Genomic DNA, 24,601 nt, shown 5'->3' on the forward strand with positions numbered 1-24,601 from the left:
TATGATGTACGGTTGTGTTTTGATGTGTTGGTTATGAATACATTGCATGTTTAATACACATTCATATGGTATGCATTACATGCTTTACTTAATGTATAAATGACATTGCGGGGTTATACGTAGTGGGTTTGGGTAGTTTGATGACCTTTGCCTAAAACCTTATCCGGATCATTGACGGTGCCTACTAGGTTGAAAGAGTACCTATAGGAAGAGCTATAGCCACAAAAGGTGTTAGTTGCCGGTCTTTCTAGATGACTGTGTGACACATGGTTTGCGGGCACTTCGGTGTTCGTGGGCTGGAGTGATGTTGGTCCCTCGTTCGCGGCCAGCGCAAACATCACGTGGGAATCGGGAGGTGTATCGGTAGAATTGACACCGTTTGTACCGATCCTGAACGACACCGCGAGGTACTTGTACTTTGCAAAGTCGGAGTAGCGAAAGTGGAGTCACGGGGTTGGTGTTTCGGGTGGAAGTCATGAGCCACTTAGAGCATTCGGCTGGCCGTGCACACAAGTAGTGAACGGGGTGTTTCTCTTGGGTTAGGTAGCACTAAGGGACACTTTTCTATCAAACGGTTGGATAGATATAATAAAAGGTTGAATATGTAACAAAAGGTTGGTTACTAATAAAAGGTTGAATATGTAACAAAAGGTTGGTTACTAATAAAAGGTTGAATATGTAACAAAAGGTTGGTTACTAATAAAAGGTTGAATATGTAACAAAAGGTTGGTTACTAATAAAAGGTTGAACATGTAACAAAAGGTTGGTTGCATATTAAAATGTTGAATATATAACAAAAGTTGGTTATTGATAAAAGGTTGAACAATTAAAGGTTGCTTATATATGAAATGTGATTATTTATATGCTATGTGGTTGCTTATGTGGTATTTGGTTGATCTTATATGTTATGTGGTAGAATTGTGGTTAAACATATATGCATGTATGCGGTTGAATATGTGATCGAATAGTTATGATATGCGGCTGTTTTCTAGGTGGTATTTGTCTAACTTTTTATGCCTCATCGTAAAATGAATGATTGACCCATTTAGGGTTTGTATGTTTTATGTGCAACTTTATGAACTCACTCAGCAGGGGCTGACACTTGTATCTTTTCTCGTTTGTGCCTTTTGATTGGTGCAGGTAGTTTAGAAGATTGGCCTTGGTGAGAGGGGTTCTTATGGGTAGTAGATTTATAATAACGATACCACTCTTGGACACGTTTTTGATTATTTACTATAAAGTACTTTTGTTTACATTTTAAATGGTTTGGAATTATGTTTGAAATTTTGAGGTAACGTTGTGGTTTTGAAAATGTTTGAATTAAAAACTAAGTCTTCCGCTAACGTATTCTGTTAAATAAATGTTTTAAAAAGAAAAAAAAATTATGGTGAAAATCACGACGTTACAGACGTGGTCAAGAGGAGACCTCAACGTGACAACGAAGAAGTTGTGATCCAAGTTCAACATCGATCGAGACCATGCCATGGTGGAGGACCAGCGATGACGTGGCAAAGAGGCATAACTAATCAATCATTGTTTTTCCAGTATAAAAAAGTTCGTTTTTAATCATGACAATTTCTACACAATTTAAAATGTTTTAAACAAGAAATCCAACACATACAAATCCTAACATACTATCAAGACGGAGTCTAAGTGCAATAGACTTGAGTTAACCATGGTCTGATACCAGTGATAGGTTTCAAGCCTAGTTAAAGACCAAGAACAAAAGTAGCAGAAACAACAATTTTGATCTGATGACTCGAAACTAACATATCTAACTCAACAAATCTATGCAACTTGTAGAACACGATAGATCGAAACATACCTTAGATTTCTTTGTTGGTTTCTTATTTTGACGAGCCAATTAATTAGACTAAAGAACCCAACGGAGAGTTCATCTTCTATAATCACACCAAAGAAACAAAACTCTACCATAGCCAAGCAATCCTCGAACAAGAACAGTTAACAGAAACGAAGAAATCGGATCTGCAGTGGACCACAACGTGGTGATTAGGCTGCCATGACATGGGAGCTACACTTTGGGAATTCTTAGCTTTTTGAGGATTTCGAACTTTGGTGACTAAAAGGAATATTTCACATCTATATAAACTGGATTCGGAGCCCTCTATATATAGGGAGGTGATTTGAAACCCTAAACCCTAAACGAAATTCAAATCATTCTAGATTGTTCCATATTTCTTTATTTTTACAATTAATTAATTAACCAAACAAGTCCCTCATATAAATATATTTCAGTTCTATTTTATTTTGTTCTTGAGTGTAACTTAGAAGTACAATGATATTTATAGTAATATTGTTGAGTTTATGTAACATCCCAAAATTTAAAACCAAAATTTTCATTTTCATAATAGTAAAAACCATCAACCAAACATGTTCATAAAACTATAAGGAAAATCAAAATACGTCAATTAATCATCCCAATACATCAAATTCAAATAAGGCGAAATGATGGTGTGCGATGCGATCACCCCGAGCTCCTCTCCTTCGATTCAGAAGTACCTAAAACATAAACCGAAAACCGTAAGCACGAAGCTTACTGAGTTCCCCAAAATACCTCATACCATACATATCAAACATATAATGGGTCATGCCCAACAACCATCGGGCCCCACCTTGCTTCGAGCCCCGCTCGGAACAAATCTGTCTGTATCATATGATGGGCCCCACCCAACACACCTATCAGACCCTACCTGGCATCGGACCACGCCCGATATACATACAATACATAAACACATGCAAAGTCACACATACAACTAGCATACATACAGCTAGAATTCATGGGTCAACATTAGTGCCTTCGACCCGCTAAACGCTGGGAGGAGACTTACCTCAAACGGTTGAAACAACCAGATAAATGCTCGGACTGCTGATCCAGGAAATTTACACACTAAATATCATCAAATAATACCCTAATTAGTAATTAGGTTATAAACCATAACTGGGGCCCCCACTCTAGGGTAAAAGACTGTTTTACCTTTTCCTTATTGGGCCCAACTAGCTTGGCCTAATAACCCTATAGTGGCCCAAGGCCCACAAAATGGCACAACTCACAACCTAAGGTCCAACTATGGCCCAACAAACATAAGACCCAAAATCCATCTAAGGCTCATAACTCAAATGGAGTCCAAGTCCAAAAAGGGCCCAAATCCAATAAAAGCCCATTGCATGGCATACGCCCCGCGTACTCGATGTTGACCAAGGAACGGGTGGCTGATCCAGTACACACAACGTTCTAAGGAGTACGCCCGACGTATTGGCCAGAGTCCCAAAGGCTAATCAAGGGTCTTAATCCGTTAATCCCTTAACGTCTAAACCTCAGATCTAAATCATTTTAAGATCCTAACATGTAAAGTTGGCAACTTTATCGATTTGCATGAGTTAATGGGCCCCAATACTCATTTTTAACTATTAAAACCCAAAATAAGAGCCCCAGCTCATGCATGGTCCAATATAACATATCAAGTTAGCATTTTTATGCACATGGAACATCAGAGAAGCTAAGATCTAGCATTCATAGCTCTTAGGGTGGCTCAAACTCACAAGGAGGACTCATGGGACCAAAAACATGCCCTAAACTAGATCTATCATAAATAGCCATCAAGTTAAGAGCTTTATACCTCCAAAAGCTTTCTAATTTGGTGATGATCCTCGATCCATAAGCTTCAACCACACCAATGCAACTTCTAAGAGTTCTTCTTCCTTCAAGATCACCAAAAACACTCTCAAATGTCACTTCCAAGCTCAAAACACTCAAAAGGCAATTAGGGTTTCTTTCTTAGGGTTTGGAGAGGTGGAGGCTGGTCATAAGAAAGTCCAAGAGCAACATAGGGTGTTTAAATATGGCTCAAAGCCTAAAAGTTAGGATTTGTCCTAGGCGGCCATACGCCCTGCGTACTCCACGTACGCCCAGCGTACGTGGATACCTTCCGCGACTAAGCTATCGACCTAGTACGCCCAACGTACTCCTAGTGTATGCCCAACGTACTCGTCCAAGGACCAAAATGCATGAACTTTAAGTTGAGGGCAAAAAGAGAAAATACCTGAAATGCGAATTTTACAGTTTGTTATGGTTATGAACACTAATCTCCAATTTCCCTTCTTTTTTATTTTATCTTCTAATTTTGATTTGGTATAAAATTTAACCTAAACAGTAAATATTTTTAAAACCACATCATTTTGGTAAATGTATTTTTTTTAAATACACTACTTTAGTAAAAAAAAAACTCAAGATTTGACAAGGAAAAAAGACACATCGTCATTTTATAGAATTTTATTGTTTAAGATATTAAATAAAAATTAAAATACACTATGTACACGTGTAAAAACTGAGAATACATGCTGATATACCTACTCGACAATTAATATGGCAATTACCATCCACATCACACTAGCTATTTGATAATTATGCTACCAAAAATGGCTCCAAACATGTCGTGACTAATTTAAATGCTCATAAATGGTCATAAATATTGTTTTAAGGAAATTTAACTGAATCTATTAATATTACAAACATTATGATTGATCACCTTAATAAAAAGAAAAATTAACTTATTAGGGTAATTACCTTTTCATTTTGTTTACATTTAAGTAATTTTTTTATTACATATCAAGATAGTGTTCTTATATGACTAGCTGTAATTTGCTACAGCCGATAATAATGGTTATATGCGAACACTTCCAATAAGTTTGTTTTCTAAATATATATAAAAAAGAAAATTACTTAAATATAAACGAATAAAAAAATAATTATTTTGAATTTTTTTTGGAACCGACAAATATATTAATAATATAAACCCAACTAGCAAGATGCTAGAGGAGAAAATGAGACATTACATAGTAAACATGTCAAAAAGAATAGAGAAGGTAGATGTAACAGAAAGAGAAGAAGAAAAACATACGTTAAAACAAATTGTCTAGCCTCATTATTTGCTGGTTTTCTTGCTGGTTTTCTTCCATTCACCAGAAGGGATATATGCTCCGGTCCGTCCATTTAATAGAATAATTCATACTCGTATGCTTGAGCCATATGAACACCATGGACTGTATATTATCCACCACCTTCGTAGGCGGGATCCTGATTTTCCTGAAGAGTCTTTCACATCTCGCTTTCCATAGCCACCATAACGTACCATAACATATACATGTCATTATCCTCCGTTTCCTTGCACATTGACACCATGAACTTGCAAATCTAATAATTATTTTGATTAGTACTTTTTATATGTCCAATTGTTTGCAACGGTTGTCATTAGTTTTTTATTTTATGTTTTCTAATTAATTCAGGTTCGTCGGTAGTGATTGAATAGCCACACCTAAATTTGACCTAATTTACAAAAGAAAAACAACGGTGCTTAAAAGTTTAAACCGTTAAACGAGACTGAAACGTTGATTATTTGATTAAGATGGGGCTAAAAGATCCGACAAAGATCCGACCCATTTTTTATTTTTTAATAAATAAATTACCCCTTTTAGTCGGTTTCTGATTCAACAAGAGAAGTGTGATCTTTGTGGAAATGAGTCTTCACACCAAACAGGGGGTTTCCATTTTCACCAGCTGATCTACTCTCTCTTTCATACAGAGAGGGAGTTAGTAATCAATGGCAGGTCCCAAACCATCGCAAACTCCCTCCTCCAACCACCATTCCTTCGCTTCCAAGTTAATTCTCCTCCTTACTCTCCTCCCAATCACCCTCGCAGCTTTCGCTTTCGCTCTCCAATGGCGCGGCGGAGGTGTTGTAGACGTCGACGATCCCATCTCTAATTGGTCGCCCCAACATAACTCCCATATATTCCCTGGCATGGACTCATCCCCGCTCGCCACCGTCGTCGACCACCACTCCTCCTCCGATTGCCTCTCCCTGGGACAATCGTCTTCTCCGTCTTTTCCTTACTACAACGATTGGAAGTTCCAATTTCAATCCGATCTTAAACCTAAGGTATAATTTTTTGCTATGTTTGTGTTGGATTTTGCTTTTTTGGTAGAAGAGGTGCTTTAGCTTTTGAAATTTGAGTGTAAGTGAAGTGAGTGCCTTTCAACTTAATGGATCTGGCATTATGATTTCAGAAATGAAGATGCTAAATAGATAGAACTTGAAAATAAGTAGAAAAGATGAGAACAATGGTGGTGTTTGGCGTCTTTATTCCCCTGTTTCTAGCTTCAAGTATTTGTATTTGATTTCTTTTCTGCATCACTAGTAAATGATTCTTCTTCTCATCAGCATGATTAGCTGAATTGCTCTAATATTATGTTCTCTGTGTTCAGATATGTATCACAACTAGTACATCTGCTGGCTTAGAGCAGATTTTGCCATGGATGTTCTATCATAAAGTACTTGGAGTTGGAACTTTCTTTCTGTTTGTTGAAGGAAAAGCTGCCTCTCCCAGTGTATCAAAAGTTCTTGAATCTATTCCTGTAAGTTTTAATTCTGAGCTTTCTTTTCTAGCAAAATCTTTTACTGGATTTAAAATATACTTCTGTTGATCTGAAATGTGAAATGAAGCTTGTGTTTGTTTAGGGAGTCAAAGTCATATACAGAACAAAAGACTTAGAAGAGAAACAAGCTAACAGGTTGGTGTGTCATATATTCATGATTCCTGAAGTTACCCAATTGTTTCAAAGAGCTTGATGAGTTATCAATTGCTTTTAGGCTTTAATGCAAGATGTAGCTGCATACTTTCATTTATTTGCTTATAATAGTTTCTTTCATTTCTTCCTATCCTATTACAACATTGTCATTCTTTTATAAACGAAATAAATAATTGCACATTGCTATTTCTTGCATTTATCCCTTGTTCTTATCTGTTTATTTAATATTCAAATTTTCTGTTTTCCTTTTGCATCAAAAGTCGTATCTGGAATGAGACATGGTTATCAAGTTTCTTTTACAAACCGTGTAATTATGAGTTATTTGTGAAGCAATCACTCAACATGGAGATGGCTATTGTCATGGCAAGGGTGCGTATTATTTTCTTTAGCATAAAAACTCAATTCAAAAGTCATTCTTTTATGTTTCCATTTGTTATTTAGTGACACATTTGTTTGTGAAATTGGTAGAATGCAGGCATGGATTGGATACTTCATCTTGACACAGATGAATTGATGCATCCAGCTGGCGCTGGGGAATATTCTTTAAGGAAGTTGCTTCGTGATATTCCACGGGATGTGGATATGGTTGTCTTTCCAAACTATGTAAGTTTAACAATGGAATTGGAATTCAAGATTCCATTCCATTGGAAATTTGGAATCTTTCAAATTCCATTATTGAAGGAACATATATTATAGCATCCCACTTTCATTTCTTTCTATTACAACAATGCATTTTCAGTTTTTTCTTATTAATTGGAAAATTAGAGCATTGCACTTTTAGTTAGTTTTTTCTTATCAGGATATTGTATTTTTGAAAAAGGTATCCAGTTATATTAGTGGAGATTAATTTATATTTGGATGATATTATTATAATTGGGTAGATTATATAAATGAAATGAAAGTAGGATGCTATAATAAACAAGTAAATGAAAGTACATTGCTATTTCTCTCATCTAACCAATTTCTAAATAGTTACCACTTAATGGGGAAAACATCTTTTCCCGACTTTCTCGATTAAGCTGTTTTTTTGGCCAATTTTAGATTCCAATTTGCATTTCCAAATATAATAGTTTGATATTTTGTTCTCTTGTACATTAATATCTGACATTGTGAATTATCATATTAAGACTCAAAATAATACGTTTTCTCTACAGGAAAGTAGTGTAGAGCGTGATGACATTAAGGATCCTTTTATAGAGGTTACATATTTATTTCTTTCCTAACTTTTTACAAATTTGCCCTTGTTTATCATTTATACTTTCAAAGATTGGACTTGAGTGAATCCTTGTGTAACATATATATTGTTTTATTTGATTAGATATCAATGTTTAAAAGGAACTATGATCATCTTCCAAAAGATACATATTTTAGTATGTATAAAGAATCAACTCGAGGGAATCCAAATTACTTTTTAACTTATGGAAATGGGAAATCAGTTGCTCGTGTTCAAGATCATCTACGCCCTAATGGTGCTCATAGATGGCATAACTACATGAAAACTCCAAAGTACTTTCTTATCTCTTTCCCTTTTACACAAAAGACGTAAATACCCTCCGGTATCAATAAATTCATTATATTTAGATTAAATTACACGAATGGTCCCTATGGTTTAGGGTAATTTTCATGTTTGCTCCCTAACTTATTTTTTTAACTCGGAAGGTCCCTACTATGTTTTTGTTATGCGTTTGGCCCCTGTCTTACCTAAAAAGACTATTTTTCCATTGATTTTTTACTTTATTTAAATAAACACTTCCCCAACCCCACCCTCTCACCTTACCTTACCTACCCCACCATTTTTCCCTATTTAAATAATAGTCTTTTTAGGTAAGACAGGGACCAAGCGCGTAACAAAAACAAACAGTAGGGACCTTCCGAGTTAAAAAAGTAAGGGACCAAACACGGAAATTACCCCAAACCATAGGGACCATTCGTGTTATTTACTCTTAAATAATAGTCTTTTTAGGTAAGATAGGGACCAAGCGCTTAACAAAAACAAATAGTAGGGACCAAGCGTGTAACAAAAACAAACAGTAGGGACCTTTTGAGTTAAAAAAATAAGTTAGGGACCAAACATGCAAATTACCCCAAACCATAGGGACCATTCGTGTAATTTACTCTTAAATTTTTTAAAATGGTTTTTAAATTTCTATGTGTGATGACTTAAAGGGAGATAAAACTTGAAGAGGCTGCTGTTCTACACTACACGTATGCCAAATTCTCTGATTTGACTTCAAGAAGAGATAGATGTGGTTGTAAGCCTACTAAAGATGATGTCAAAAGATGCTTTATGTTGGAATTCGATAGAGCTGTAAGTTCATTTAATCATTTATTTATTACACTATTATTGTCCTTTTGTTATTAGGACATTATGCTTTGAATAATCAATCCAATTATAGCATTAAAAATTGTTTTCTGTTTGTAATATGTTGATATAATTGTCTAGAATTTTCAAAGTAGGATGTTGTAATAGGAGAAAATGGAAGTAGGATGATATAAGTATTATCTAGGGTTAATTTCATAAAAGACCTTATATTTTGTGTTTTTTCCGGATTAAACCTCAAATTTATTTTTTTACCTGAAAAAGACCTTGTATTTTTTTATTTTTTTTTCGATATGGCCCTTTTTAGTCAATTTTTTTCCAAAAAAAAGGGTTTTATGCAGAAAAGTCCTATTATTTTTTTTATAAAGTCCTAAATGTTTTTTTTGAACAGTAAAGTCCCATTATTTTAGGAAAATCACATAATCTGTCATTTCCTGTTAAAATAAAAAAAATGAAGTTTTTTGTTTATTTGGGCAAAATGTTAAATAATCAGGATTTTTTTGTTAAAAAAAATTTAGGACTTGGAGTTACTGCATAAAACCCAAATAAAATTGTAAAATATGAGGGTTTTTTCGAGAAAAACTACAAAAAGTGAGGGTTTATTTGGAAGCAATTAGAAGGTTGAGGGTTTTTTTCGGAAAAAAAAAGACAAAGTTGATGGTTTTTTCGGAAAAAATGAAAAAATACAATGTCTTTTTTAGGCAAAAAATAAATTTGAGGTTTAATCCAGAAAAAACACAAAATATAAGGTCTTTTATGAGATTAACCCTATTATCTATTGATTTATTATTGGGTTTGTTTCAGGCATTCATAGTTGCTTCAACTGCTACAGAAGAAGAAAAACTCAACTGGTAAACTATAAAAAGGGTCTAACTTTTTTTTTTATTGATTAAATTACTGAAATCGTCCCTATGGTTTGGTTAAAATTGCGCGTTTGGTCCCTAACTATTTTTTTGCACTCGGATCGTCCCTGTGGTTTGACTTTGTTGCGTTTTTCGTTCCTATGGTTTGGTCCAAATTGCACGTTTGGTCCCTAACTTTATATATGCAAGGGACGAAAAACACAACAAAATCAAACAACAGGGTCGATCTGAGTGCAAAAAAAAAAAGTTAGGGACCAAACGTGCAATTTTGACCAAACCATAGGGACGATTTCAGTAATTTACTCTTTTTTATCAAACAAAATAATAAAAGTAAATTGCTATTTCTTTCAATTCCTCTTACAGGTATCGTGAACACGTGGTGTGGACTGATAAAACAATAAACTTGAAACTATTACGAAAAGGCATTTTAACTCGCATATATGCTCCATCAGTAAGAATCTTATTACAACATCCAAGTGGGGCCCACTTGAAATAAGTTGTTAACACTCTTATTGTGTGTTCTTCTAACACAGGTTATTATCGAGGGTTTAAAGGAGTCGGGTGTGTTTACTTCTATAATTGCTAAAGCTCCCACAACTCTCTCAAGAGACAAATTCTTAGCTTCAATTGAAAGTAGCAACTCTTCGAGGGACAGTGGGGCCCACTCTCAGCCTCCAAGAAAGATAGGCCGAGTCACAGAGCATCATTCCCAAGCAACCGTCAGAAAAATGTTGGACGCCGCAGAATTTCATGAAGCGGCGGTGCCGCCACTTTCTCCGCCCGGCCCCACCGTCGAAACACCTCAAAACGACCTCGTAGTCGAGGCCAGATAATGCTCTATGTATGTCTGCTGTGCTGTTCTTGTACTGTGTTTGACATGCATTGGACTGGACTGATATAGCATGTTGGTGATTGTTAAGAGATGAAGTTGTGTTACATGTTGCTCTCGATATGAGTTCTGTATAGATAGATGTATTTAATGTGTTGAGTAGAGTTACTTTGATTAATACCTATTATATCTTTCTTGGTTAATCTTGGTGTAACTTTTATGGGTTTGTATTAAGTTGGTTTTTAGGCTTGATTTTAATGTAAATCTAGACGTAAATCCAAGAATGTGTTGTATTTCACTTGTTTTAATCAGAAAGATTACAGAGCCAGAGTAATATTGAGAAGCCTTGCGCAGAAGTTCTCAGATCAACCCGACTGAATCCAAGTAGTTTGACTTTAATTTGTTTTGCTAAATCATAAAGTAACTTTAATAAAGTAAAATATTGATTTGTTACAATTTATAGTTTAGAAAATGAAATTTGAATATCAAATACAGATCAAGTCATACTTTTTAAGCACAATTGGTGATGGCTACTATACTATTGTGTGTTTTTCCATGCGAGAGGTTTGGCTTAACATGTGTACTAAGGAACCGGTCACTAATTGGCATCATCTTATATGCTTCTCTCAAAAGATCTACCAACATGTGTTCATATTATGATGAAAATCGCCTCAAAAATACGATAAACTTCGTTTATTGGAAAGCTTGACAAAATCTCACTTATTGTTTCTATAACTTGTGCTATAATTCCCATAATCATCTCTTTTTTAGTTTCCTTACCCTATAGAAAGCCGCTAAAGGTAAGACGATATGGTCTATCATTTATCTTTTTTTTTATGAACTAAAATTCGTAGTTGTATGAAAATTTTCTTTCTCTTTGTCAACCCATGCTTTCACTCGGGCCAATTACTCACAAATATTCCAAAATGCATACTCTATAATGTCAACGCTATGTTAGGTCTTTTTATCCTAACTCTCATCAACTTCAATTTATTTATTCGTGTCAACTATCTACTTTTGATTGTCTTCAATGGATCCTAGCTTGTCCTCATCTTGTTGTTTGAAGCTAAGATTAACCTTTCACTTCTTCATACTCTATTTCTTTGGCATCTACCATCTTCCACATAGATATAGAGATACCACTAGCCCTTAGCTCGTTGGTGGAGGTTAACAAAAGGCTAGAGATGAGAATGAATTTCGAATGAGCATAAGACATTTATAGAGAATTATTTAATGGTTTTTGCTTAAATTATGTTATGATATAATATCGTTTAAAAGATTGTGAATATGGTGGTAAGTGGAAATGAATTTGAATGGTATGTGGACTAATAAATTTAATATAAAAAATCTAATTAATTTGAGTGGCATGAGAGAAATCCTAAAAACTTATGGTTGTTGAAGGGGTAAAATGGTAGCCATAGTTAGTTTATTAATTTAATTAATTATAATCATAGATGGCTGAATGATTAGATAAACGTAAATAATAAAAAATTTACTACGTAAAATTGGATTTACAATAATAAAATTGAACAAAACATTAAATGATATTTAGTCCGAAATGGTATTTCGAAATCCGAAATTCATTCTTTTTTTTTTTGCAAAATTTAGAAAGAATAGATTATTTTTGTTAAATATCACGTTCATAGTTTTTAGTTTAGTTAATATTTTTTATTATTTATGGGTTTTTACAAACTCTAAGGTTATATAATTGAACATATTTATAATAAATATTGTAAGTTGATTATATTTTAAAAACAATAAATAACAAATTTATTAAGAATGTCCACAACTTTTGAATTTTGCATTTTTGAAGGTGCAATATGTATATAACAGAAACTTCTCGTAATCGATAAACTGACCACCCAGATTCAGCTACTGGGGGTTGGATAATGGTCATGGCGAGTTTCACAGTTACCCCCAACTCAATCTCCTCCTCCGTCCTCCGCCTTCAGTCTCCGTCACAGATATCCCCTCTTTTCCCAAGCTATCAACACCAATTGGGCGGCGGCGGCAGTTGCCGCAGAAACAGAGGTTCATTGGTAGTGACAAAAGGCGGACCCCCAGGAACCAGCACTTACATCTTCGCCTTCGTCTTTCCACTCTCTCTTCTCGCTGTAACAATCTTCACTGCCATCAACATCTCCGATAAACTCGACAGAGAATTCATTGAAGATGTAAGAACCCCCAAACTTTTCAAAAATTTGATTCATTTCACAGGATGCACACCAACTGTTCGAATAAAGTTTCATGATGGGTTTCTTGTCACATAAGTCTACTATCTCTGTTCTAATTGTCCAATTTTCATGTGAAAGTGTTATAGCAAAACCCCTCAAACCCCTAAATTTGTTGCTAATTTTCCAATTTCGTATGAAAGTGATAATTCGATTGAAAAGATTCTGAATTAGTCGCATTGATTTTTGTTGTAAATTGAAACAGCTAGCAGTTAATGAATCGATATTAGAAGCTCAGGATGAAGATGAAGAAGTTGTGATTCAAACTGATGAAGAGCTTCCTCGACCACGAACTCGCAACAGGCCCAAACGAGAAGCTGAGGTGTCAGGTAGGTAGTTCATTTCTTTGGTGGGTTGAACGAAACTGAGTTATCTTGATTAAATTTGAAAGAGTTAATCTTCATTTCTACAATATTATGCTTGATTCAACATAATCTTGTAATCTAAGTCACATTATATGTATAGTTCTAGTGTGCTTCCACCAAATGTTCTCTAACGCTATATTCAAATAAGAATTTTGTTTGAATTCCTCTGTTTTAATTGATTTTTGTATATTTGATTCGTATATTTTTGTAGACTTAAATTTCGTGAGGAATCTTTATGAATTCCTCTGTTTTAATTGATTTTTGAGTGCGTGTACAAGGTGGGATAGTTTTTGGTCTATGCAAAATACATAAATACATTAATGCTCTCTTTATATTCATCATCAAAAATATCTCTAGAAAATTTATCTATCTGCTTTGTAAACTAATTATCCTATATAGATCTTTAGGTCGTCCTTGACAAACCTAGCTGGTAAGGTAGTAGGTAGTAGCTGGTAGGTTGAAGCTAAAAGCTGTTTTTTGTACAAAATTATTCATAAAATTAGCTATAAAGTTAGTTAGTAGTTTTTAAATGTGTAAAAATTATATAAAAACGAAAAGCAAAAAAGTTCCTACTACCGAATGAAACTTTTTATTAATTTTGAACTTTTTGATAAAAAACTAAAAGTTTTAAAAAATAGTTGGAAGACCCGTTCATTTAGCTAAAGTTACGTTTTTTTTAAATGTTATTTCTGTTAGGTCAAGTAGGTAAAATAAAGAGAAGTAATTTAAGGAGAGAATACAAATCAAACGTTTCTAAGTTTGTTTAAAGGGCATTCAAATATATACAAGTTTTAAAACCGTTATATATATATTTTTATAGTAAATTACAGTTTTGGTCTTTTTGGTTCAGTCAAATTTGCAGTTTTGGTCCTTAAGTTCAAAAATTCATATGTTTCATATATATGGTTTTAACAAATTAGAGTCTTCGTCCCCGTGTCCATATAAAAAAACTATTTTGCCTTTTATATATTTCTTATTCTTTTACAATCCTTAATAATATTAGATTCAAAAACAACCCCACCCCACCCCAATCCACCCCATGGTCTTTATCAGTGTCCATATTTCATCCCCGCTTCATCTCTAATAACCAACACTTCGGTCACCCTCTATCGACCATCAACACTTCTTTTTCTTTTCTTTGGTTGGAGTTGCACCATGAACCAAACCTGCAAGTGCCGGTCTTGTTCCCCTTCATCTGAATGAGTAGTAGTGTAAATAATTTTCTATGCCTTTTCTATTCTAGGTTTGTTCCATTTCAAGAAAGACTAATGCTTGTTATATCCCTGATTAAATAATATATATATATATATATATATATATATATATATATATATATATTTCAAGAAAGATCAATTCATGTTATATCTCTGATTAAATAAAACATATAGATGATGAATAACCCAAGCCATAAGATATTTTCTCTTAAACCTTTTTGATGAACACTTTTTCTACGTGATTTTCATTCATCTAAAACTTTAAGCATCAATATTTGAGTTTTACTTCGAGTTCTTCCCAAATAAGTAGACATGGGACATTCCTTTGAAACTTTGGGAGCCATAGATCTAAGTAATTGTATTATTGGAATTATTGTAAGAACCCAATAGATCTAAGTAATTGTATTATTGGAATTATTGTAAGAACCCAAAATGTACAGAAAGTTTACTTTTAGTCAAATATTGACCAAAAGGAGGCAAAATGGTCATTTATGAGAAAAAAACGAGAATATGAAGTCGTGACTGCATGGAAATGGCGAAGAAGAGTTTACGTCACTAAGATGAGATTAGATAAGTAAGTTCAAGAGAAAGAATGCATGAGAATATGCATTTCTGGTCAAAAGAGTAAAATGAGAAATTTATGCTTTTTTCGGCCAAGTTTGTGACATATACATTAAGACCCATATTAAGTCGGTGAGAAATGGCTTAACAAGGTTGTAAAGTGTGTTTCTACCTTCGCATGGATATAAAGATCATAGAAAACCTGTTAGAAAAAAGAAGAAGATATGAAGGTTAGAAGATTGGAAGAAAAAGTCTCCAAAGCTAGAATGAAATTCGCCATGAACTCCTGTTATAGCTTACCACGACACAATGAGCAGAGAAAGGGATGCAAATGTAGTTCTTCTTCGTTAGAGAGAAAGGAAATGTACTTTGCCCCCGCGCGCGGTATATGAGTGCCACGATGCGATGGTCAAAGTAGGATGCTAGTGGAGAAAGAGCACCATGACATGGCAAGATCGCCACGACATGGCAAGCAAGTGGCTGCCATTGACCGAGGTCAACAGGCCACCACGACGTGGTAAATAGATGATCACGGTGCGGTTACGCAACATATTTAAAGGTTGTTAAGCCTTCATTCTCGTCATAATGAACCCCCAAACCCTCCATAACTAAGCTTTGGCGATTTTGAGGTTGGAGAAGGATCAAGAAGCGATCAATGGTTCTTGTGGTTTGGATTAAAGGTGGATAGCGTATGAGGTAATCATCTTCTCCATAATTAAGCGAATTAGGGCTTGATGGTGTTTTGATGAATTGGTTAGATTGCTTGGTTTGATTAGTATATAGATCAATTATGACATTGATAGTGTCTAGAAGCTTTAACCAAGCTTAGAAAGTGATTCACATGGTGAAATCAATCCAATGAGAGTTAGTGTTTGAAACCCTAGCTAGTGATTAGTGAATTGATGCATTAGATTTAAACTATTATGAATTAAGTAGTGTTGGATGCTTAATTCATTGTTTGGGTGAGATTAGAAGAAGAAAATGAGATGTTAGATTAGTGATCCATTAAGTGGTCATTTTGACTATAAGAGTCATTAAGCTCTTAATAGGCTAAGACAAGTATCGAGATGCTTGTGTATGTGTAGGATTAGACATAAGAGCAAATAAGATGGATCTAGAATGCATCAATGACAACGTAAAGGAAAATGGGCCAGTTAGTCTTCACTAACTGATAAGGTGAGTTATCTCTCTCTCTCTCTCTCTCTCTTTCTCTCTCTCTCTCTCTATATATATATATATATATATATATATATATATATATATATATATATATATATATATATATATATATATATATATATATATATATATATATATGTTCAGGTTCATTTGAGACCATGCTAATTTTGTGAGACCGTGAAACCAAATCTAAATACGTGAAATATTCTAATGTGATTTTTAGAATGTTAGAATATTATACTAGATTTCTCGGATATGTAGAATATTCTATTTATTCTACTATAATATGTAAGTAAAGTATTTTTTATTTAGTTATTTTTTATTTATTTTGGTATTTTTTTTATTTTTTTTTTTGGAAAATATAAATTCCGAAAATAATACTTGAAAAAAAAAATTTCAAAAATTTTCAATTATTTTGCATTTTAAAAATGTTTTTTGTTTTATCTACCAAATGAATGACTAGGATTGCGTCTCACGGTCTCACAAAATTAGGCCGTCTCACATGAACCTAACCCTATATATATATATATATATATATATATATATATATATATATATATATATATATGTTGAATCTTGGGACATTTAACTGAATGTCCCCAAATAATGAGATGAAGATGTAATAAGAATATACGTGTAAGAACATGTAACAGAGCATGTACGTATATTAAGAGTATGCATGAGGTATACGTAAGATATATATATATATATATATATATATATATATATATATATATATATATATATATATATATATATATACACGGTTCAAATAAAAACAGCAAATAGTGTGAGAACGTAAAAACACTTTTTTATGTTATTATTCTGCAATGAATTTTGTATCGACAACTTTATGTCATTATTCAGTAAAGAATTAATGAATAGTCAAAGGTTAAAATTAAAATTAGAATTTACTACAAAAATGCACATACATAAGTTTATAATAGAATAATAACATTGTAATGAATATATGACTAATCGAAAGTTAATATTTATATTAGAATTACTTCAACAATACACATATACAAAATTCATTACAGAATAATAACATAAACATAGTGTTTTTACGTTCTCACACTATTTACTGTTTTTATTTGAATTTACTTCTATATATATATATATATATATATATATATATATATATATATATATATATATATATATATATATATATATATATATATATATATATATATCAGAGCATGTATGTATACCTAGAGTATGTAAGATTAGATAAGAAAGGTATTTGCTAAATACCTAAGAGATGGAAGAATGAGTTAGAAGATGATTATATGCAATATAATCATAAGAGTATGTATGTATGTCTAGACATCAACGATATTATGTGGAATACCAACATGATATTAGACATAGATAGAGATTAAGCACTTAATGTATTAAGTACTAGATGAATAGTAGAGTATCTCTTGATGAGATAAAGAGATAAAGTTTCCATGGGACAAGTGATATGTGATGAGTCACATAACAAAGATAGAGATGTAGAGAAAGATGGTTCCTTCGGGGACAGGAGATAGAGGCTCCTTTGGGGACACGAGTATGATTCCTTCGGGAATAAGAGCATGGTTCCTTCTGGGACAAAGAGTATGATTCCTTCGTGAATGAGATTATGTCCCTGCGAGAAAAGAGATGATGATATCTAGATAGATGATTCTTGCGGGAATCCATATTATGTATGGTTACAAGAAACAGAGAAATGTTCCTTGAGAGGAACAATATAAGAGAGTTATTTGTAAGAACATAGATATAATCCAAGAGGGATTAAGAGTAAGGAATCTGTGATGGATTCAAGAGAAGAAGAAAGATTAAGGATCCATGAGGGATCATAAGAGAGAGAAGTAAGACCAGATGATAGTATCCGATAATGATAGTGGGTTGTTGTTACCCTTAGAGTATGGTATGAAATGTGACTGTTGGGTCTAGATGGGAAAAGAATGCTATTGCACTAGAGAAAAGATGGAACAGAGAAGAGCTAGAGTAGAGAAGGGAACATAACAAAAAATAATAGAGAAGAGATGTGACATACCCATTTTCATGGCCTGAAAAGACCTTTTCTTTATGCTTATTTAAAACAGAGTATTCTTTGTAAATGTGGAATTTTTTCCATAAAAGTATTTCCAAAGAAATGCTTTTCATTGATTATTATAACTTGAGATGTCATAACTGATACAAGAAACATAAGCATAAACGCAGTCATTACAAACCTTACAATATAATATTATACTATGGCCTACACTTCCTCGAATCTCTCATCAGATCCAAACATCACTATCCATATACCTTTGTACTGCTACCTGTGATACAAAGAAACTGAGTGGGCCAGTCTTGGGAGCTTGGTGAGCACATAGGGTTTTCAACCCACAATAATATAAATAATTTGTTTTAATTATATATTTCACATCAAACAAATAACCCAATTACATAATCTCGTTTTTCTCACTCCCTAATCTTAAACAAATGATCTCAGGGGATCTATCCTAAAGGATTTCTATGTAAACAATGCTACCCTGTGGATTCCTCATGAATATATGTTAATAAAACAACTATGGGGTGAACAGAGTACCCTCATGAATAGTTCATTCATACCTACAGGTCGTAGTCCTATCCGTATGTGGTTCCTTAGAATCTACTTATCAACGACATGCCCATGTATAGTTCAGTAACATCTACAAGTCGTAGATGTAACATCCCAAAAATACAACCCAAAAATTTAGTTTTCAAAACATTATTAAAGCCATCAACCATCCAAAATCATAAGTAAAATCATAATCATGTATCATAAACATCATAGTATCTGTCTCAAATCAAATCTCATATCCAAATATCAGAGTCTAGCTCCCAGGCTGAAGACTGTGGTGTGTGCCATGCGATCATCCCGAGCCCTTCCCAGTGCTAGTGGAAGTACCTGAAACCAAAACTGAAAACAGTAAGCACAAAGCTTAGTGAGTCTCTCCAATCTACCACATACCATCTACACATAGCATGCAACTAGGAGATACGGGCCTCGCCCACACTCGTGGAGATACGGGCCTCACCCACACTCCGCTAACTGGGAGATACGGGTCCCGCCCACACTCCGCTATCTAGGAGATACGAGCCTCGACCACACTCCACTGTCTAGGAGATATGGGCCTCACACACACTCCACTATCTCTGAGGTACGGGCCTCGCCCATGCTCAGCTACTTCGTGATACGGGCCTCGCCCACACTCGACTATGATGAGGTACGGGCCTCGCCCACATTCAACTACTAAACCCAACATACAAGTATCACACAGACAACATGTAAAGCTAATCTACTGCTCATACATCATATTTAACTACTACTATGAGATACAAGCCTCGCCCACACTCTGCTAGGATAGGATATGGGCCCCGCCCACACTCAACTACTATCATATCATACTACGGGCCGGCCTTGGTGCCGCAGACCCGTCCCTACTGAAGGAGAACTCACCTCGTAAGGCTGGCTGCTGAAATACAGCTCGGGAACTGTCTGACTGCTGCTCCGGTAACTCCCCGGCTACAATTCCAAAAAGACACTTAATCAGAAACTGATAACTAATCTTAAGGTAAAATGACTATTTTACCCCCTGGTCAAAGTCAACAATCCGTTGACCTGACTCGCCGAGTTGGGCCGCCAACTCATCGAGTCCCTATCTTTCCTTCTACTCCCCTTCCGACTCTACTCGTCGAGTTTAACCAAAACTCGACGAGTTCTCCTTCTTTACTGATATCCTGCCAACCTTCATCCGACTCGCCGAGTTGTATGATCAACTCGTCGAGTTCACCTTCAACATAAGAACACCTCCAGTCTGTGACTCACCGAGTTGTATGAACAACTCGTCGAGTCTGTTCTTACAGGTAAGGAGATTGCCTTGGACTCGCCGAGTCAGGGCGTAGACTCGCCGAGTCCCTCTACACTCAGATCTATGTCTTAACTCACTGAGTCTTTACTCCACTCACTAAACAGACTCGCTACTACTGAACAGGGAATCTAAGACTCGCGACTTGACTCGCCGAGTGAGAAGAACGACTCGCCTAGTCCTTTACATGCAGTTCCTATTCAGTCGATTCTAATTAGTTTTAGTGCATCCAATTCATAGATCTGGGTTTCTGGGACTATCTGAACACGTAAAGTTGCTAACTTTACGTGTATCTATGATACAACGAAGCAATAACACTCAAACTTGGCTATTATGGGGGTTACTTGTCTAGAACAAAACCATGGCTGCCAAAAGGTGGCCTTCTTGAGCTCCTGGAACTCAAGAGAGGCTAGATCCGAGATATGGCTTGATTACAAAGCTTCATTACTAGGGATTTGGGGTTTTTGAGCTCAAAACCATCAATTTGGGGACAAACTAGATCTAGTAATACAATAACCAAGATGAAAGCTTTATTACCAGAAAGGATGGCCAAAGAGGAGTATAATCTGGATCTACTTCTTCTTCCTTGAGTTCTTCTACCTTCTCCTTCTTCTTGTTGCTCAACAATGCACCAAGATTCCTTCACAAGGCAAAGATCACTCACACACACTTCAAGGAGGCTAGGGTTTCGGGAATAAGTCTCTGAGAGGTGAAGGAGGCTGGTTTAGGGCTATAATGGTGTTTAAATAGGGTACACACCCTGAGAATTAGGGCTTCATCCAGACTGGCAGACTCGCCGAGTCGGGAATAACAGACTCGTCGAGTCGCCACGCTAAATCCACGTGCAGACCCGTTGCTACTCGACGAGTTAGGGCTACTGAATCGTCGAGTAGCTTCTAAAACAAGAAGTATAATAATAAGAAATGCGTACCAGGAACGGGGCGTTACAATTCTCCCCCACTTATCTTAGACTTCGTCCTCGAAGTCTGCTGTCTCTGTAAACATCTCTGGGTAGTGCTCCCTCATCTCCTCCTCAAGCTCCCATGTCCATTCCGAACCTTTCCGATGCTGCCACTGCACCTTCACTAGCTGAACCACCATGTTCCTCAAGGTCTTCGTCTTTCTATCCAAGACCGCAATGGGTCTCTCGATGTAATTCAGGCTGCCATCAACTTGAATATCCTCCAATGGTACAAATGCTGACTCATCCGCCAAACACTTCCGTAACTGAGAAACGTGGAAGGCGCTGTGGATCTGGATGAGCTCTGCTGGAAGATCTAACCGATAAGCAACCCGACCCACCCGGACCAAAACCCTAAAGGGACCAATGAACCTGGGGCCCAGCTTGTCCCTCTTCCGGAACCTGATGACACCCTTCCAGGGTGACACTTTCAGGAGGACCATATCGCCCACCTGAAACTCCAAGTCCGAACGCCGCTTGTCGGCGTAACTCTTCTGCCGGCTCTGAGCAGTTTGGAGTATGCTCCGGACTTGCTGAAACTGCTCCGTATTCTTGAGTACCACCTCTGTACTCCCCATGACTCGCTGACCGACCTCACCCCAACAGATTGGGGTCCTACATTTCCTCCCGTAGAGCATCTCGAAGGGAGGCCGGTCTATACTGGAGTGATAGCTGTTGTTATACGAAAATTCCGCTAACGGAAGATTCGTATCCCACTGCCACCGAAATCTAACACACATGCCCGAAGCATGTCCTCGAGAGTCTGGATGTCCGTCCGTCTGAGGGTGGAAAGCGGTGCTGAAATGGAGACGAGTACCCATCTTATTGTGAAACCGCTTCCAAAACCTGGAAGTAAAACGGACGTCTCTGTCTGATACCACTGAGACAGGCACTTCATGACGTGCCACCACCTCTCGCACATAAATCTCAGCCAATTTTTCGGCTGAGATGCTCTCCTGGATCGGTATGAAATGTATACTCTTGGTCAACCGATCCACGATGACCCAAATCGAATCTACCCCACGTGCGGTCCTGGGAAGCTTAGTAATGAAATCCATGGTGATATCCTCCCAATTCCACACGGGAATGTACAGCGGCTGCATCTTGCCGTGGGGCCTCTGGTGCTCTGCCTTGACCTTCCTGCAGGTCAGACATCTCTCCACATACCAAGCTATGTCCCGCTTCATGCAGGGCCACCAGTAATCAGGTCGAAGATCTCTGTACATCTTCGTCGCCCCTGGGTGAATGGAGAACCGAGACTTGTGGGCCTCATCCATCAATACCTGCCGTACTTCGCCCCAGTACGGTACCCAAACCCTCCCGTGTAGGGTCAACAGTTATCGACTATCACAATCAAAAGAGGTCACCCGGCCCACGATCCTCTCACACTTCTGCCTCTCCTCCTTCAGGCCCTCAACCTGTGCCTCTCTAATTTGCTCCAGCAATAGAGTCATCACTGTCATCCTCAAACATATGTCTCGTATCGGGGCCACCACCACCTTGCGGCTCAGGGCATCGGCCACTACGTTGGCCTTGCCCGGGTGGTAAAGGATCTCACAATCGTAATCCTTAACCACATCTAACCATCGACGCTGCCTCATGTTCAGATTCGGCTGATCCATGAGGTACCTCAGACTCTTGTGATCCGTGTAAATAGTACATCGGACCCCATAGAGGTAATGCCGCCAAATCTTGAGGGCGAACACAACGGCCCCAAACTCTAAGTCATGCGTCGTATAGTTAGCCTCGTGAGGCTTCAACTGTCTAGAGACATAAGCTATCACATGGCCTCGCTGCATCAACACTGCTCCCATGCCTGTGATCGAAGCATCACAGTAGACCACAAAATCATCTACTCCCTCTGGAAGGGTGAGAATCGGTGCCTCGCACAATCGCTGCCTGAGCGTCTCAAAGGCTGCTTGCTGCTCAGGACCCCAGCGACACGCAACCGACTTCTTGGTCAGTCGAGTGAGCGGTACTGCTATCTTGGAGAAATCCTGGATGAATTTCCTATAGTACCCTGCCAAGCCCAGGAAGCTCCGAATCTCAGATGGAGACTTCGGGACCTCCCACTGCATAACGGCCTCTATCTTGGCCGGATCGACTAATATACCCTTCTGGTTGACGAGGTGTCCCAGAAACTGCACCTCGCGCAACCAAAACTCACACTTGGAGAACTTTGCGAAAAGTCTCTCCCTCCTAAGTGTCTCTAGCACCTCTCTCAGGTGCTCCTCGTGCTGCTCCTGAGTCTTGGAGTAAACCAAGATGTCGTCAATAAACACTATCACAGACCGATCCAACATCGACCTGCATACGCGGTTCATGAGATCCATGAACGCGGATGGAGCATTGGTGAGCCCAAACGGCATCACCACAAACTCATAATGGCCATAGCGGGTCCTAAAAGTAGTCTTCTGCACATCATCATCTCTGACCCGCATCTGGTGATATCCGGACCGTAGATCAATCTTGGAAAACCAAGATGCTCCCTGCAGCTGATCGAACAAATCATCTATCCTCGGGAGTGGGTAACGGTTCTTCACCGTTACCTTATTCAGCTCCCGGTAATCAATGCACATACGGTGCGACCCGTCCTTCTTCTTCACAAACAGGATCGGGGCTCCCCATGGCGAACTGCTCGGTCTGATAAAACCCTTGTCTAGTAGCTCATGCAGCTGCGTAGACAACTCCTGCATCTCAGGAGGAGCCAACCGATACAGTGCCTTGGCTATCGGAGCCGCACCAGGAACCAGATCAATTCTAAACTCAACCTGTCTCTCCGGGGGTATCCCTGGTAAATCCTCTGGGAATACGTCCGGGTACTCTCGCACTGCTGGTACATCATCAACTGTCGCCTTACCCTTTTCCCGGGTATCCATAACATAGGCGTCGTATCCTGCGCATCCCTGCTGGAAATAGCGCCTCGCTTTCGCTGCTGAGCAAAGAATCGGTCCGCGCTGCGGCCTCTCACCCTGAATCACTAACTCTCCCCCGCCAGGAGTGCGAACCCTCACCAACTGGCGCTCACAGTCAATCACTACCCCGTTCGGGCTCAACCAATCCATACCTACTATAACTTTATTCCCTCGTAAGGGAATAGGAACCAAATCCACCATGAACTGCTCGTCATACAGTCATAATGTACATCCCCTATGGACTCTCGCGACCCTGACGGTCCTGTCATCGGCTATCTCAACATCAAGTGGACAATCCAGCTCCCCCGGAGCTCTGCTAAATCGCTTGCTAAATGCGAGCGAAATGAATGATCGGGTAGCCCCCGAATCAAACAATACCGTAGCTGAAATGCCGTTCACTAAGAACGACCCTATACACAAACACATAATCATGAGAAACAAACTATATCAAAAACAGAGATAAGAGGAAAATTCATACCCGTCACCACATCAGGAGTCGCTCACGCCTCCTCTGCTGTCAGCTGAAAGGCTCTACTCTTTGCCACTAGCGCCTCGGTCCGACCCTGACGGCCGTCTGTAATCCTCAATGTAGCAGGGGCAGGTGCCGCCACCTTCCCTGCTGCCGCTAAGCTCAGACACCAGGACCTCTTATGGCCCCTCTGATTGCACTGA

The 24,601-nt window shown here is 37.4% G+C and overlaps 2 protein-coding genes across 2 annotated transcripts; both read left to right on the forward strand.

Annotated features, from left to right (window-relative positions):
• The first annotated feature begins 5,516 nt into the window (after positions 1 to 5,516).
• Positions 5,517 to 10,877, forward strand: KOB1 (elongation defective 1 protein / ELD1 protein). The gene is made up of 11 exons (XM_079082624.1): positions 5,517 to 5,957; positions 6,284 to 6,433; positions 6,537 to 6,589; positions 6,868 to 6,976; positions 7,076 to 7,210; positions 7,762 to 7,806; positions 7,926 to 8,113; positions 8,774 to 8,915; positions 9,732 to 9,778; positions 10,154 to 10,241; positions 10,324 to 10,877. The coding sequence occupies exons 1-11, from the start codon at positions 5,619 to 5,621 to the stop codon at positions 10,621 to 10,623; spliced, it is 1,596 nt and encodes a 531-aa protein (XP_078938750.1). The 5' UTR covers positions 5,517 to 5,618; the 3' UTR covers positions 10,624 to 10,877.
• Positions 10,878 to 12,461: 1,584 nt separating this feature from the next.
• On the forward strand, positions 12,462 to 13,390 carry HCF153 (high chlorophyll fluorescence 153). Its single transcript, XM_079045308.1, has 2 exons — positions 12,462 to 12,793; positions 13,056 to 13,390. Exons 1-2 carry the CDS (start codon positions 12,509 to 12,511, stop codon positions 13,185 to 13,187), a joined length of 417 nt encoding a protein of 138 aa, XP_078901434.1. The 5' UTR covers positions 12,462 to 12,508; the 3' UTR covers positions 13,188 to 13,390.
• The last annotated feature ends 11,211 nt before the right edge of the window (positions 13,391 to 24,601 follow it).

This window comes from Lactuca virosa, chromosome 1 (assembly GCF_052849685.1).
Source record: "Lactuca virosa cultivar CGN04683 chromosome 1, Lactuca_virosa_CGN04683_v6, whole genome shotgun sequence".
Classification (NCBI taxonomy): domain Eukaryota; kingdom Viridiplantae; phylum Streptophyta; class Magnoliopsida; order Asterales; family Asteraceae; genus Lactuca; species Lactuca virosa.